This window comes from Pyxicephalus adspersus, chromosome 6, assembly GCF_032062135.1.
Source record: "Pyxicephalus adspersus chromosome 6, UCB_Pads_2.0, whole genome shotgun sequence".
Taxonomy (NCBI): domain Eukaryota; kingdom Metazoa; phylum Chordata; class Amphibia; order Anura; family Pyxicephalidae; genus Pyxicephalus; species Pyxicephalus adspersus.
This window is the reverse complement of record NC_092863.1, coordinates 37219942-37232424: the sequence shown is the minus strand read 5'-3', so window position 1 is coordinate 37232424 and position 12483 is coordinate 37219942. Positions and strand designations below refer to the sequence as shown.

Here is a 12483-nt window from a genome sequence, read left to right as displayed (position 1 = left end):
CAGTATCATTACTTCTACAGCAACAATGGCTTTAGTATAGAAGGATTGTTGTTACATGGTCAAGCCGGAATAATATATGGATGACTTTTAATTAACTGAAATAGTACTTTTTTTGTACTGACCTGCCAAAGCTGGATGCACAGGACCCGTTCCATTGAGATTCTTCACAGGCAGAGCTGGTACCCTGAATTAAAAAAAGGTATTCAGTATTAGTATGAAGCATACAGATGTCATCAGCCTGTCAGTGTAAAATTAGATATACCGACTCTATGCCTTCAAATTGGTTTCCTAGAATAATCCATCCAATTACATCAGTTTCTCACACGGTGAACCAAAATATTTTTTTCTTTTTATCAGCTAATATTAAAATATTGCACAGAAATGCTTTGTATTGTTCTTTTCAGAAGTTTTAACTGTATATTCTGAAAAGACCCCTTGCAATATCAGTCTAGTATTATATTTCATTTAATATAGTCACATTTGCAGAAACCTGATATAACAAAATACATAAATGATATGCAGGACACTCACCTTCCATGCAGGGTTATCTTCATGCCGGTCAAGCTGTGAATGGGATAGACAAAGTTGAAGATTCTAACAGAGCTCAGCACTGGAAAGTCTAAGCCAGATCAATATATATACCCGTGTGTGACCACGCAGCCCACCCAGGAGTGACATCACACAATGCGTAAACCAAGCTTCCGGACAAAGACACCACCTGCTCACCCCATTGATAAACAAGGATTAGGAGAAGATTAAGAGCTGAAAGCTGTATCCCAGACACGTAAGGCATACACACAGCTATTTATATACACAAGCTTATCAACAAATGATCAGACTACTTCTTGGGTCAGAAGTCAGGAAAATATTTTCAGTATATTCCTGGTATCATTGCACATAGTACTGCATACTAATTTATACCGACTGCTGTACCTCAGGGGGCTACACTGGAGAAATGCTGTAGCTTCTGAAATTGGCCTTTAAAATGAAATCTTCTACTTCAAAAGAGTCAATTTGTGCTATACAGTTACACTAGAGATAATATTTGTGGATGTTAAGTGCAGTAACCCATAGCAACTTAAAACCACCCTGCATTGGAGAACAATCAAGTGAAAGCTCAAATCATATCATGGATAACTAAATATAAATGTGCATACCATGGCTTTATTGAAAGACTATTATACTGTACTAAGTTGACTCCATAAGGCAAAAAGCTGTGTTCCAGCATCCCATAGCTGTCACTCAGAGCTCATCTTCCTCTAGTTTCATACTTATCTTAAAAGCTAGGCACAATGAGGGTTATTTTAGTTCTTATATAATTATTTTTAATCATAAAATAACATCAGAGTAGCAGATTTTAATAAAAGGATAAACTAATTATGAGGACCACCAATGTAAGAGTTCCTCCCCCACTTACCACAAATGTAAGGGTGTATGATATGGGGCATCAATAATAAAGAACTACTACTGGGAGAGAACCCTGCAATTTTTGCTTTAGCTATACCAATTTTTAGGACATATCCCCTGACATTTGACAATTATTTAATTGGTTTCTCTATAGGTAAAAAGGCTTAGAAAGGCTGCACATTCAGTTTTTCTCTACTGAACTTATATATTTTATTTTTTTAAAGGTGTTTTGTTTAAAGCTTTTAGAAGGTTTGATCTTGTTCTTGCAGGATAAGTGTATCCCATTCTATATATTTATTCACTAAAAACTGCTTAACTGCAGTTATTTATATTGTTTGCTGTATTATTTTGATTTGTATGTGAGGTTCATAAAAGATTTTAAAACCTGGTAAATTAACACTTCCTGTCCTAAAATGACAACACTAACTTACCCTACTGTATCAAGAAACTGTAACAGGACAGGACTACTGAAACCTTCTCTTCCTCAAAACATAGATGGGTGTAGTTCTGTATTGCCAGGACAATGTAATTTATAACAGTGAAGTGCTTGGAGAAAGAACAGGAAGCAATTTTTGCAATTACCAAACAAATTATACAAAACATTTAGGTGGTAAAATAAAATGTTTAAAAGAAAGCAATTAGGAAGTCAGTGCACACCTTATTTCACAGTGTACGTCAGCTCATTGCACACATTTAGATCTAGCATTTGGGTAGCATATGATAGAGTCAGAAACACCAGCCGAACACCCCCCATCTGCCTGTCTAGAGTCTGAACCAGTAAAATCCAATGTGTAAAACAGGGTTTTCTTCCAAGGTACATACATGCTCCCTATTCAATTTTGCTTTTTTACTTTTTTCATGCCCTGACATTTTGTGAATAAAATTACAAAGGTAAAATGTTGTGCTCTACCGGATGCAACCCTTTCAGACACTCCTGTTTACAGGATCTCTGATCTAAGCATGTGGATGGATTGAGGTCCTAACACTGACATTTATATCTAGGCAAGACCTGCCCTTTACAGTCTGACATTCAAAATGGCAATAAATGAGCACATAAACATCTAAAATTGTGGAGAAACACACACAGCTGTGTAAATGTGCTGTGCTCCACAAATCTAACTCCTACAGGATCCCTATTGTGTGATAATGTACATGTGAATCAAGCAATAATGGCAAATGATTTCTATAAAGAAAAAAAAACCCATTCTGTTTCTTATAAAGATAACGATATTCTGTTTCTGAATAACAAAAAAGAGAGAAAACAACACAAAGGAGAAAATAAGGGTCTGGTATAAATGATTCCGTCAGACAAGTCATCTGTCATCAATCAGGCTTCTACATTAAGCTTCATCAGTGTGTACAGCTTAATTGAAGCCTACTGTGCTGTAATTAATAAAAAAAAATTATGTTTGTCATGCTGAGGAAAATGGCCTCTTTTGGCAAAGACGGATGGATTTCCAACGTCCTGAAATATTTGTTGAAAAATCTTAAGTGGTATATTTAAAAGAACAGACTAATCTAGGCACAGTCACCTGCAGTTACCAACAATGTGTCCCACACATTATACACGTCTTATGAATGGGTGAAGAGAACACATGCCACTGAATGCAAAGATTGTAAAGCTCAGCCTATGTCTAGTTTTTTTTACTTTTTCTATGCAGTAAAAATAAATTTGATGGATTTGACTCCCTAACAAGACATCGGTGAGTCAGAGCATGCAGAGAGAGTTCCCTTTGGAACAGCAGTATGTCCAGTGAGGAGATTCTCCAATGTTTAAAAAGAATGATGAATTAGGGTCCACTGTAGTGCTAGACAGGTTAGCTTCACCTCTCCTTCTGGCCAGTGTTTCTAAGCCTCCTCCACCTGTTTGTTGCCCAGCCCTCAGAGTATGGTCTTATTGGGTTTTACTGAACACAGCTACTGATTGACACTTTGTGTTCTGATCTCAAGGCCCTGAATTTCAGAATGTTGGCCACTCATAGGGTGACCCTGCATGAGGTTGACTGATAATGATATATCTAGGACTACCTCCAGCCTCACATTAGGGTTGCAGCAACTAGAGACAGACATTTCCATTGCCAATAACTGTCCCATCTGCAGTCCTCTATACAGACCCACGGCTCATAAGGCAATCTCTTTTGTTTTAGTGTGTCTATTGAAGGTCCTGGTATGACCATTACATTTGTTTGAATGGGATACTCCTCTATTTAATTACTGGGAAACATCTTGGTCTGTTGCATGGAGCTGAATAGACTTTTTGCCAGTCTGGTGATGTAAAGGCTGATTCACAGTGCAACCTTCCATCACTGTATATATGGCCAGATCATGGAGTCTGTCCTGAGTGTATGATTGGAAATCTTTTGTCATGTGTCTTTTGCTATTGGAACTTTACTGGGGCTCCTCGTTAAGGAACACTGGTTTGGACATATTGCTACAACCTCACATGTCCTGTTGGCTACAGTCAGAGTTTACTTGCATCAGGCTTTAGCGAACAAAAACAGAAGATTCTCAAGAGATATGCAAGCCTGAAGTACCATTTTCAGGCAGTTTCAAGAGGTGATAGGATGGGTAGAAGCAGGCTATCTGGGGCCTTTGTATTAGCACCTAGATATTTTCACTCAAAATGCCATTAGAAATGGAATCTTGGTTTATACTCAAGTCACTAGTCACAGTCAGTAGATGACACTGTGTACTCATGTAAAGTTTGTGTAGTGCTGTTTAATGTTAGAGTTTGTTACACATTTTACATGATGACACAGCTCCATCTACTGGTAGCAAACAACAATGCACAAAATGTCATTAAAGAGCAAGTGACACATTATAACCAAGCTAAAATTACAAAATACTTTGACACATAAAACAAAATATATACAGACTGAGCCCATGTGAGTTGAAAATTTTCACCTCAAAAAATGATTAAAAAGTAACACACCATAGATTTAAATATTTATTTGTATGTTAATTTTATCAGTATGTCATTTGATTACTGTTTTGAATGTTATCAATAATGGCCACGTTTTGTGCACTAGGTTTATACTCAAGTCAAAGCAGGTTACTTGTTTTCGCAGGTAAAAATAAGTACCTCACATTTATAGTAGAATCAGTTTAAATCTGCATATCTAAAATATTTGGATACCTTATGTTCACTTCTTAACAAGGGATGAAATTTTTGTCAGTGTGGGTCTGATTTATGTCTTATATACCTCTGGGTATAGCATTTACAGGTGAAGATTACTTCTTTTTCTTTTTCCACCTGCTTGTCATAGGTCTGAAGCTAGGTGTGGGGAGATGGGTGGGTAAGAGCAGCTTTCCCTCACAGTTTTTAAAATAGGAGAATATTTAGGACTGCAGTCACTTTGCCTATCGTTTCCCATGTGTTCACAATTTTTGATTTGGTCTCCTGACACTGCTTGAGGTTCGTACTCTCTTCTTATTTTTATCATGTTCCTTTTGGTATTTACATGTTTTTATTGTTTGCTATATGTCATCCTACATTCTTTTTCTTAAATAAAAATGTTTTAAAGAAAAATCCTGATCAAAAAAATTCAATTCACAAGAGGTGAAAGTTTCCTGTATATACAAATGTTATACTTTTTGCTCAATGACAAATTTGTCATAACTAGCTTGCATGCTGTCTTTACACAGCACACAAAACTATTCGCTTTTCTCTTAGCTGGAAATGAGAGATGACAGTGGTTGAGAGGATTAAAGAGGTGTTTGTGTTTGGATTTGCCTTTAGGAAGTATAGAGATTAGGAATGCTGTCTAGGTGAATGAATATTGTAGGAGCCTCCATGCTTACTGTCAAACATTTAGGCAAAAAATGAGGGACATTTTTGTTTGTGTGTTTGTAAATGATATCATCATATATTTTTAAATATATATTTATTAGTTAGACTACATTTGCCTGAGGACTCAAACCCTTTGGTGTTTCTACCAAGCCAACTTTTGCGCAAAGCTGCAGGGAGATCAGAGTCTTCTTAAACTTGTGAAAATTTTACTTCCAGAAGGTATTTACAGATAGCAAAAAAAGTGAACACACTGGGCCTGATTTATCAAGACTGGAGAAAATGTACTATCATGGGAGAACCTGGATGATCCAGCAAGCCTGGAATTAATCTGGTCTAGAATTGCAAACTTTTGCCTTCTTTAGGATTTGGCACCCACATATGTTTTCTGTTTTAACATTAGTGCATTCAAACCTAAAACTGGCAAAGGATAAGTAAGGGAGAATTCAGGATATACAGTATGAGCTAGATTTGCCAACTTTTGTTAATTTCTTAAACTAATCTTGTTAAAAGTAAAAAAACAAGCAGGCAGAGAGGAGGCGGTGAGTGCAGGATCCCAGCAGAACCAAATTTATAGGAATAAGCAAGGTGTATTATTGTGCTTTACTCAGAAGACAAAACAACTAATGGCGATACTCTACCTTTTGATTAGAAACACTGCAGTGCATTAAAAAGAGCCTGCTTTATGGCAATGTGGGGTCATATCACTCATAACTGCGTGCAATAGTCTGTCTGGCCTATTTTATTTTTGATAAACAATTCTTTCTGTATTATGAATCCATTATGAATATGATATCCACCTGATTATTCACCATCTGAACAAAAACATATATGAGGTACTAATATTGCAGTGTCCTTCTGATGAAGCCTTTTGGTGAAACGCGTCAAGGACTGTAAAAACTAAAAGGACTGTAAAGCTTATGTGTATTATCACAAATATTGGACTGTTTACTTATTATGCATGTTGTAAGTTACTTCTTGCGATTGGTTTTTATTATATTATATAATAAATTGTACAAAACTTTTAAAACATATGTGGTGTGTTGTTATGAAGCACCGTTAAAACCCAAAACTTTCCCCCGTGGGAGAAAGAAAGCTTTTGATGTGACATATGAAGGGTGTGGAGCAACTAGAATCCTTCCTAATCATTTATTTAAAATCTATAAAAGTAAAAAAAAAATAAAATTGATTTATAAAAAAAAAACTAGTCTGCTAGCCAAACCTTTAAAATGTTACTGGTCATAAAAAATGTAACACAGGAGGCTTTGAGTATAACATAATGTTATTATCTAAACCAGAATACCTAATATACAGGATTTGGTATGCAGTCACTCGTTTTAGACCAGTAAATAATAATATTAAGTAACAGGCACTCTTAATGGAACCTAACCTAACCATTTTTTTATTTATTAACAAAGGCCGCAGTAGGCTATATAATCAACTGCGGATGGCGCTGCCTTTAGGTACTACTACTGAACACTTGTCATACACTTCATCCGTGCCATGGGGTTGTATGTATCTTGTCTACAAACATAAGAAGACACAGGAACTGGTTCCGGCTGCCATTGTTGAATAATCAGCAATGGAAAATCAATAGTTTTAGTGTTTTTGCAGAGAGCTTGAATTTAAGGTGTTCAGAAATCAGATAAATTGACAGTGCTCTGCTGTACAAATTATTAAACATAGCTGTGTCAGAACGAATTTGGTATTTTAAAATAACATTAAACTAGAAACTGACAAAGTAAGGTAAAATGGTAATGTATCTAATTAGTGAACTGCTGGAGGTCTATGCTAAATTAAGGAAGGTTTAATGCTTTTAATTCTAGACTACTATGTGTGCAAAAGCCCATGTGAGATTAATTTATATAGGAAGAGTGCAAACAAATATGCATATAAGATTATAATAATGTGTGCTGCAATGTGGGCTACAATCATACAAGAATAGTAATGGTTGAAGTACCTATAAATAAATTAGTATCTGCCTAAAAATGGAATGAAAGCAAAGGTTTGATATAAAGTGCACATTCTAATACTTCCCAGGTTCCGGTCCTCTTATATAGAATATTGGCCTTCATCCTCATGTGATGGCATTTCACGGATGTTGGGCCGTGAATGTCCTCTGACATTCCGTCGTGGCATCCTGATGGTGTTGGATGCTCTTGCAGGTGTTTCAGGTGTAGGAAACTAAGGAATAGGTGATTGAGATGTAGGTGATTGAGGTGTAGGTGAATGAAGTGTATGTATAGGTGAATGAGATTTAAGTAACTGAGGTGTAGGTATAAGTGAATGAGGTGTAGGTATAGGTGAATGAGGTGTAGGTAAATCAGCAAAAAAGCAAAAAGAAATCTGCAATCCGCATAGGGCTCAGTCAAAGCCCTTTGGAGATGCTTCCAGAGGAGCTCCTCCTAAGCAACTGACAAAAAGCCACAGCTTCAGTGTGTTAACTGTATGCTGTGACATCACAGCTGGCTGACCAATAGCAGCCTCCAACCTAATCACATGGCATGGCCGTTTCAAAAAATGACAGTTACTTGGTATGTCTATAGAGGTCAGTTTATCTGCACAAGACCTTACAATCCAGCAAGTACATGTGACCCCCTTCTAGCCAATTACACGGTCTTTAGCTGACTGACCAATGGCATAGTCCCATTATTTTTTTTTTTTCAATTTGCAAAGCTTTAACAGCAAGATTGTTTAAAAATGACAGTTCCTTGGTATGTCTTCACTAAGCCTTACAATACAGCGAGCAATTGTGCCCCCTCCTAGCCATTAAAAATCATTAGTGGCTGAAAAAAAAGATTAGTTTCAGTGTGCCTGCAACCTTCAAATTGATTCTAATTGGGCTCATTAAAAATAACTTGCACCTATATGTTTAATAAATAGGCATCCTCACCTTTATGTGTTAGCTTTGTAAACTGACCCTATAGCATTAATACGTGTATGAGGGCTTATAAGTGTTATCTGAAACTATTCAGCAACTAGTGGGTGTTATTAAACTGAGCAAGAATAGAGATAGGGTGCTTAGCCTTGTGAGGACTACCTAGCCTATTAGTTTAAGTCCAATACCAGGTCCACACACACCATACAGTCATAATTGTCTATAATAATAATAAAAGAGGTGGCAAGAAATCTCTGGATTCCTTTACAGCAGCCAGTTATAGCCAAACTTTTAATCTATACAATGATTCAAGCCTGGTAGAATGCTGAAGGGTAATACAGACAGTTTTTATTTAGACGCTTTATTATTTTAAACCTAATCAATCAGAAATGCACACCATATAATGACTAGTATTCATCAATTCACTGTAATAATGATTTCGCCCCACTGTTTACTAAAGGTGTAACAGGGAAAGTTGTAACAAATGAGTCGGCTTGGGTTAAAGGGACGATAGGACCCCTTTTCTTAAATCCACTTTCTGGAGTTAAGAAATATTATGTGGAGACATTTTTGGGACTGAACTACCTTTGGGAATGTATGGAATGGTCACACATCAGATGAAATAAAGGAAACTTGCTGTGGAGGAAAAAAACAAGTAATGCATTGAAATGACATTGGATTCTGTAACATGGATTGATATACATGGTTGGTTGGGCAAAATTCTGCAATCCTTTCTTGTTTTTTAAATAAAAGAAATGTGCCACGGCAAGAAGTACAGAATTTTGATCATTTGGGCAATCTTGAGCGTCCTTCTGTTGGAGCCATGTGGAAGGAGTTATCAGTGACTCTTAGAAATGAGCAATTCCAAAGGTGCATGACTGCAGGCTCAAAGAGACAGGGAAGTAGAGGCAATTGTTCCCTGTACTAATACTGTAATAACCTTACAAGATCAGTTTTTATTAAGTAACATATAGTAAAGGATATAAAATTATACTTTTTTGCTACATTGTTACTTTTGCTTTTTTTCATGTGTTGCTGTTAATATGTGATACATTTTTTGCATGGATTAAATGCTTTTACCAATCATCCCTTTAGAAGATGCATTTTATTGGAAACAGCATCAAAGCTTCACTAGAAAACATTTCTGGGCCACACTGGAACAAATATGAACGAATCGAGGAGTAGAATCTGTTTGCTATCCAAGTAGCGAAAGCACATAAATCTGACCCGGTAGCAGCCTCCTGCAGTCCCTATATAATGGCTGACAAGAAAAATACTGATAACAGAAGAAGACAAAGTGACAGAGAAATGAGCTTACAACTTTGCTGCTTCTCCCTTCATTGTTCAGTAACATGCTGAGAATTACTTAATGGGCTATTCATTTTTACTTTAATATTTTATTTTACAATATCCATTTCTCAGCAGACAATCAGATAGAAATATGGTCCTGAGCAGATAAAGCACTGAAAAACAGATTGCGTGGTACCATTTTCAGTTACAACCCAAGTCTTTTACAGTCCTAGCAAAGCCCCTGCTTGGTATGTTCTAAATACAGTTTATTCAGCGTTTTGCATAACTAAATGCATGACTACATGGGAAAATCCAGGGAATTCTTTGCACCTTCAGTTATACTGGGTATAACCATTAAAAAGCAAATAAAGAGCGTGACACCCTTCTTAATTCATGTGTTTAAACATTGCCGACCCCAAATTCATGGCAGAAAAACTTTTTGGCAAAGGTCAAAATATATTCAGCATCTGCTAACAGTGAATCATGGCAGAAATGAAATCATCATAGACCCACCCTATGTATAATCTCATGGGGGTATACCTGTCATCTAGACAATGAACACCTAACTGGCTTACACTAATAATTTGGTGAAAAGAAAAAAGGAGGAGGAAACGTCTCAATCCTGGCACGTCTCACCGATAGGCTTCTTCAGGGGATTCAGTTGAGAACCCATTATGATGTTAGATGCAGGGCATATTGGTAAAAAATAAAGCAGGTAATCCATAGGTGGAGGAAAATCTCATAAACCAAATTGTTCTCAATCAGTAAAAGATACGGTGAGAGAATGGATAGCTGGATATACACGCAGAGCAGGCTTTCTATTTTCTTTTTTCTATACTTGGTTAAGCAGCATCTCTTGCATTCAGAACATGCCAGACCAGTGAAACTGCATAAGTAAATTACCAAATTGTCTGTTCCTTATAGGGATTACATTGCAAAATAATTGGAATCCTTTTTGAACCAAGAAAGAATTGGTGTGGGTATTATTCCTATGATGCAGTATACTTCTCCATCAATTTGAAGATATTTACAAATACTATCTCAATATGACACTGGAAGTTTAGTATGTGTTAGAACAAATGTTTTTTAAAAAGAGAATGCTTTAGAATCAAAGATTTGTATTTTTTTTAACAATGCAGCACTTGTTGATAGATTATAGGAAAGCCTGCAAGGAATACGTTGTGTTGTTATGTGAAGGACGGATAGGTATATGTCTTGTATTGTACAGCTTGTATAATCTAGGTATAGGGCAGCACTGTATTCCCCTCATGAGGTTCCATTTGCTTGAAGCAGTGGCCCAGCCTGCATAATGCTGTGCTGCGTTCTGTATATAGGTTACTTTGTGCTTTTTGACAATAGGAGGAACCCAGAGCCTGCAGTGTATGCCTGGATTTTGTTGCTATGAAAAGCACCTGAGCTCTGCTACTGTGGCAACGAGCAGCAATTGCTGAACATGGCAGAGTGATAGCGAGTGATAGAGAGAGAATGTTGCTGTGTTCTTATAGCAGAACAGACAGACATTTCCTGATAAAGATGTGTACAACATATTTTATACATGCAGGGAAAATACAGTCTAGCATGTTTCTGGGGAATCCTTGGTAAAAATGACTAACAGCTATTGTACATCTGTACGGCCTCCAAACCACCTGAAAGTGTCAAGGGAAACCCTTTAGAAAGAAGACTAATATAGATGTTCTTTGCAGAAATGTGCACCTGGATTCATAGAATAGTTTCCACAATAAACACCTAGAAATAGAGACCCTGGCCTGATATTTTCATAGAGGGTAACCCACAGAAAGAATTTGGTAAAGACAAGCAGTTATGCTGTGTAAATATCTTTGTGTCCCGAGAGTCCAGAACTCAGGTCAAATACTTCCAGCTTCCCAGCCGGTCCTAAGTTTTAGTGCCATTATTCTACTAGAATTCCTAAATACCACAAAGGGCTGGCCACAAATGTAAATTATTACTAGTACTACAATTTGTCACTTTAGAGTTAGGCCAAAATGGGGGCCTTAAAATAAGTCACTTTATGAAGGTAAGTGCAATGCAAGTGGTAAGTGGTAGGGGTGGAGGTTTTTAACTTTTTTTGTTACTATGTTACCATTTTTAAATACATTTTTAAAACTTATTGTTAAAATTATGGGTGTGACAAGTACCGTATGTAAAAGAACAAAGGAAGTGATGGGAAAATAAGGTGTGGAGATATTAGCTGGTCTTCTCCCTGGCCCCAGCGCATACAGATGGGGGACACAATTCATTCCTCTTTTGGGAAATAGCTCCATCTTTATTATAGGAGTTTTCCATAATATACAAAACATTACAAACTTAACAGGAACCATTTAATGGTTTTAATCATGAGCAACCAATGTAAACAAACTCTCATTAGCCTACAGAGAAATAAGCAATATTATGTGCTCAACAAAAATGTTATATATCTGAAAGGATGCTATAATCAATATCCTATATTTTCTTTGCTCCAGTTTTTTCTAAATTAGCCTAAACTGATTACCTGTTTATATAACCATGTATTATTAAAAGAAATACTCCGTTTTGCTTTTATTATTAGTATGATTATCATCATTATCATTCTTTCACTTATAAATATACAACATATCATATTACAATTATGTCAAGGTCCACCGTTATTTAGGGAACACTCTTGCTTCTGTCTTCCAAGAAAGTGAAATTTCCCTATCAAGTTGAAAATAATGAATTCAAATATTTTTTGGGTCACTTATTCCACTTATACCAAAAAATCTTGTTCTCATAGATGGTTCCTCTAAACTCCCATATGGCAGTAAATTGGAAGAGCACCTGAGCTCCACACTTGACCCCTACTGCCTTACCATATTAACTAAAACAGAATATGGTAAGTACCTGCCCTTTTAACATAAATGAACAAAAATCTTCTATTCTAATCTAGCAAAATATACCCCTAATGTCCCAATTCTTGAATATTGTGGATAAGAGTATATAATATTATTCACAACCTCTTTCATTGGAACTCTACATTTGTCACGTTCTTTTTAACATCCACCATACAACTGGCAGATCCTTGAGTCAAACCTCATTGTGCTTTAGGAGAGTGAAGCAATGGCCTAAAGTAGGTATGAATGATAAA

The 12483-nt window shown here is 36.4% G+C and overlaps 1 protein-coding gene across 2 annotated transcripts in view; it reads right to left on the bottom strand.

The window, feature by feature from the left end:
- DTX1 (deltex E3 ubiquitin ligase 1) overlaps positions 1 to 12483 on the bottom strand; it is a 39635-nt gene that overhangs the window by 13200 nt on the left and 13952 nt on the right. Inside the window, exons 4-5 of one of the 2 annotated variants that reach the window (XM_072415310.1) lie at positions 532 to 564; positions 123 to 184 (exon numbers count right to left, since the gene is read on the bottom strand). In XM_072415310.1, coding sequence (XP_072271411.1) covers positions 123 to 184; positions 532 to 564 — 95 coding nt within the window. The remainder of the gene's footprint in view (positions 1 to 122; positions 185 to 531; positions 565 to 12483) is intronic. The other variant, XM_072415311.1, reaches the window with a different exon arrangement.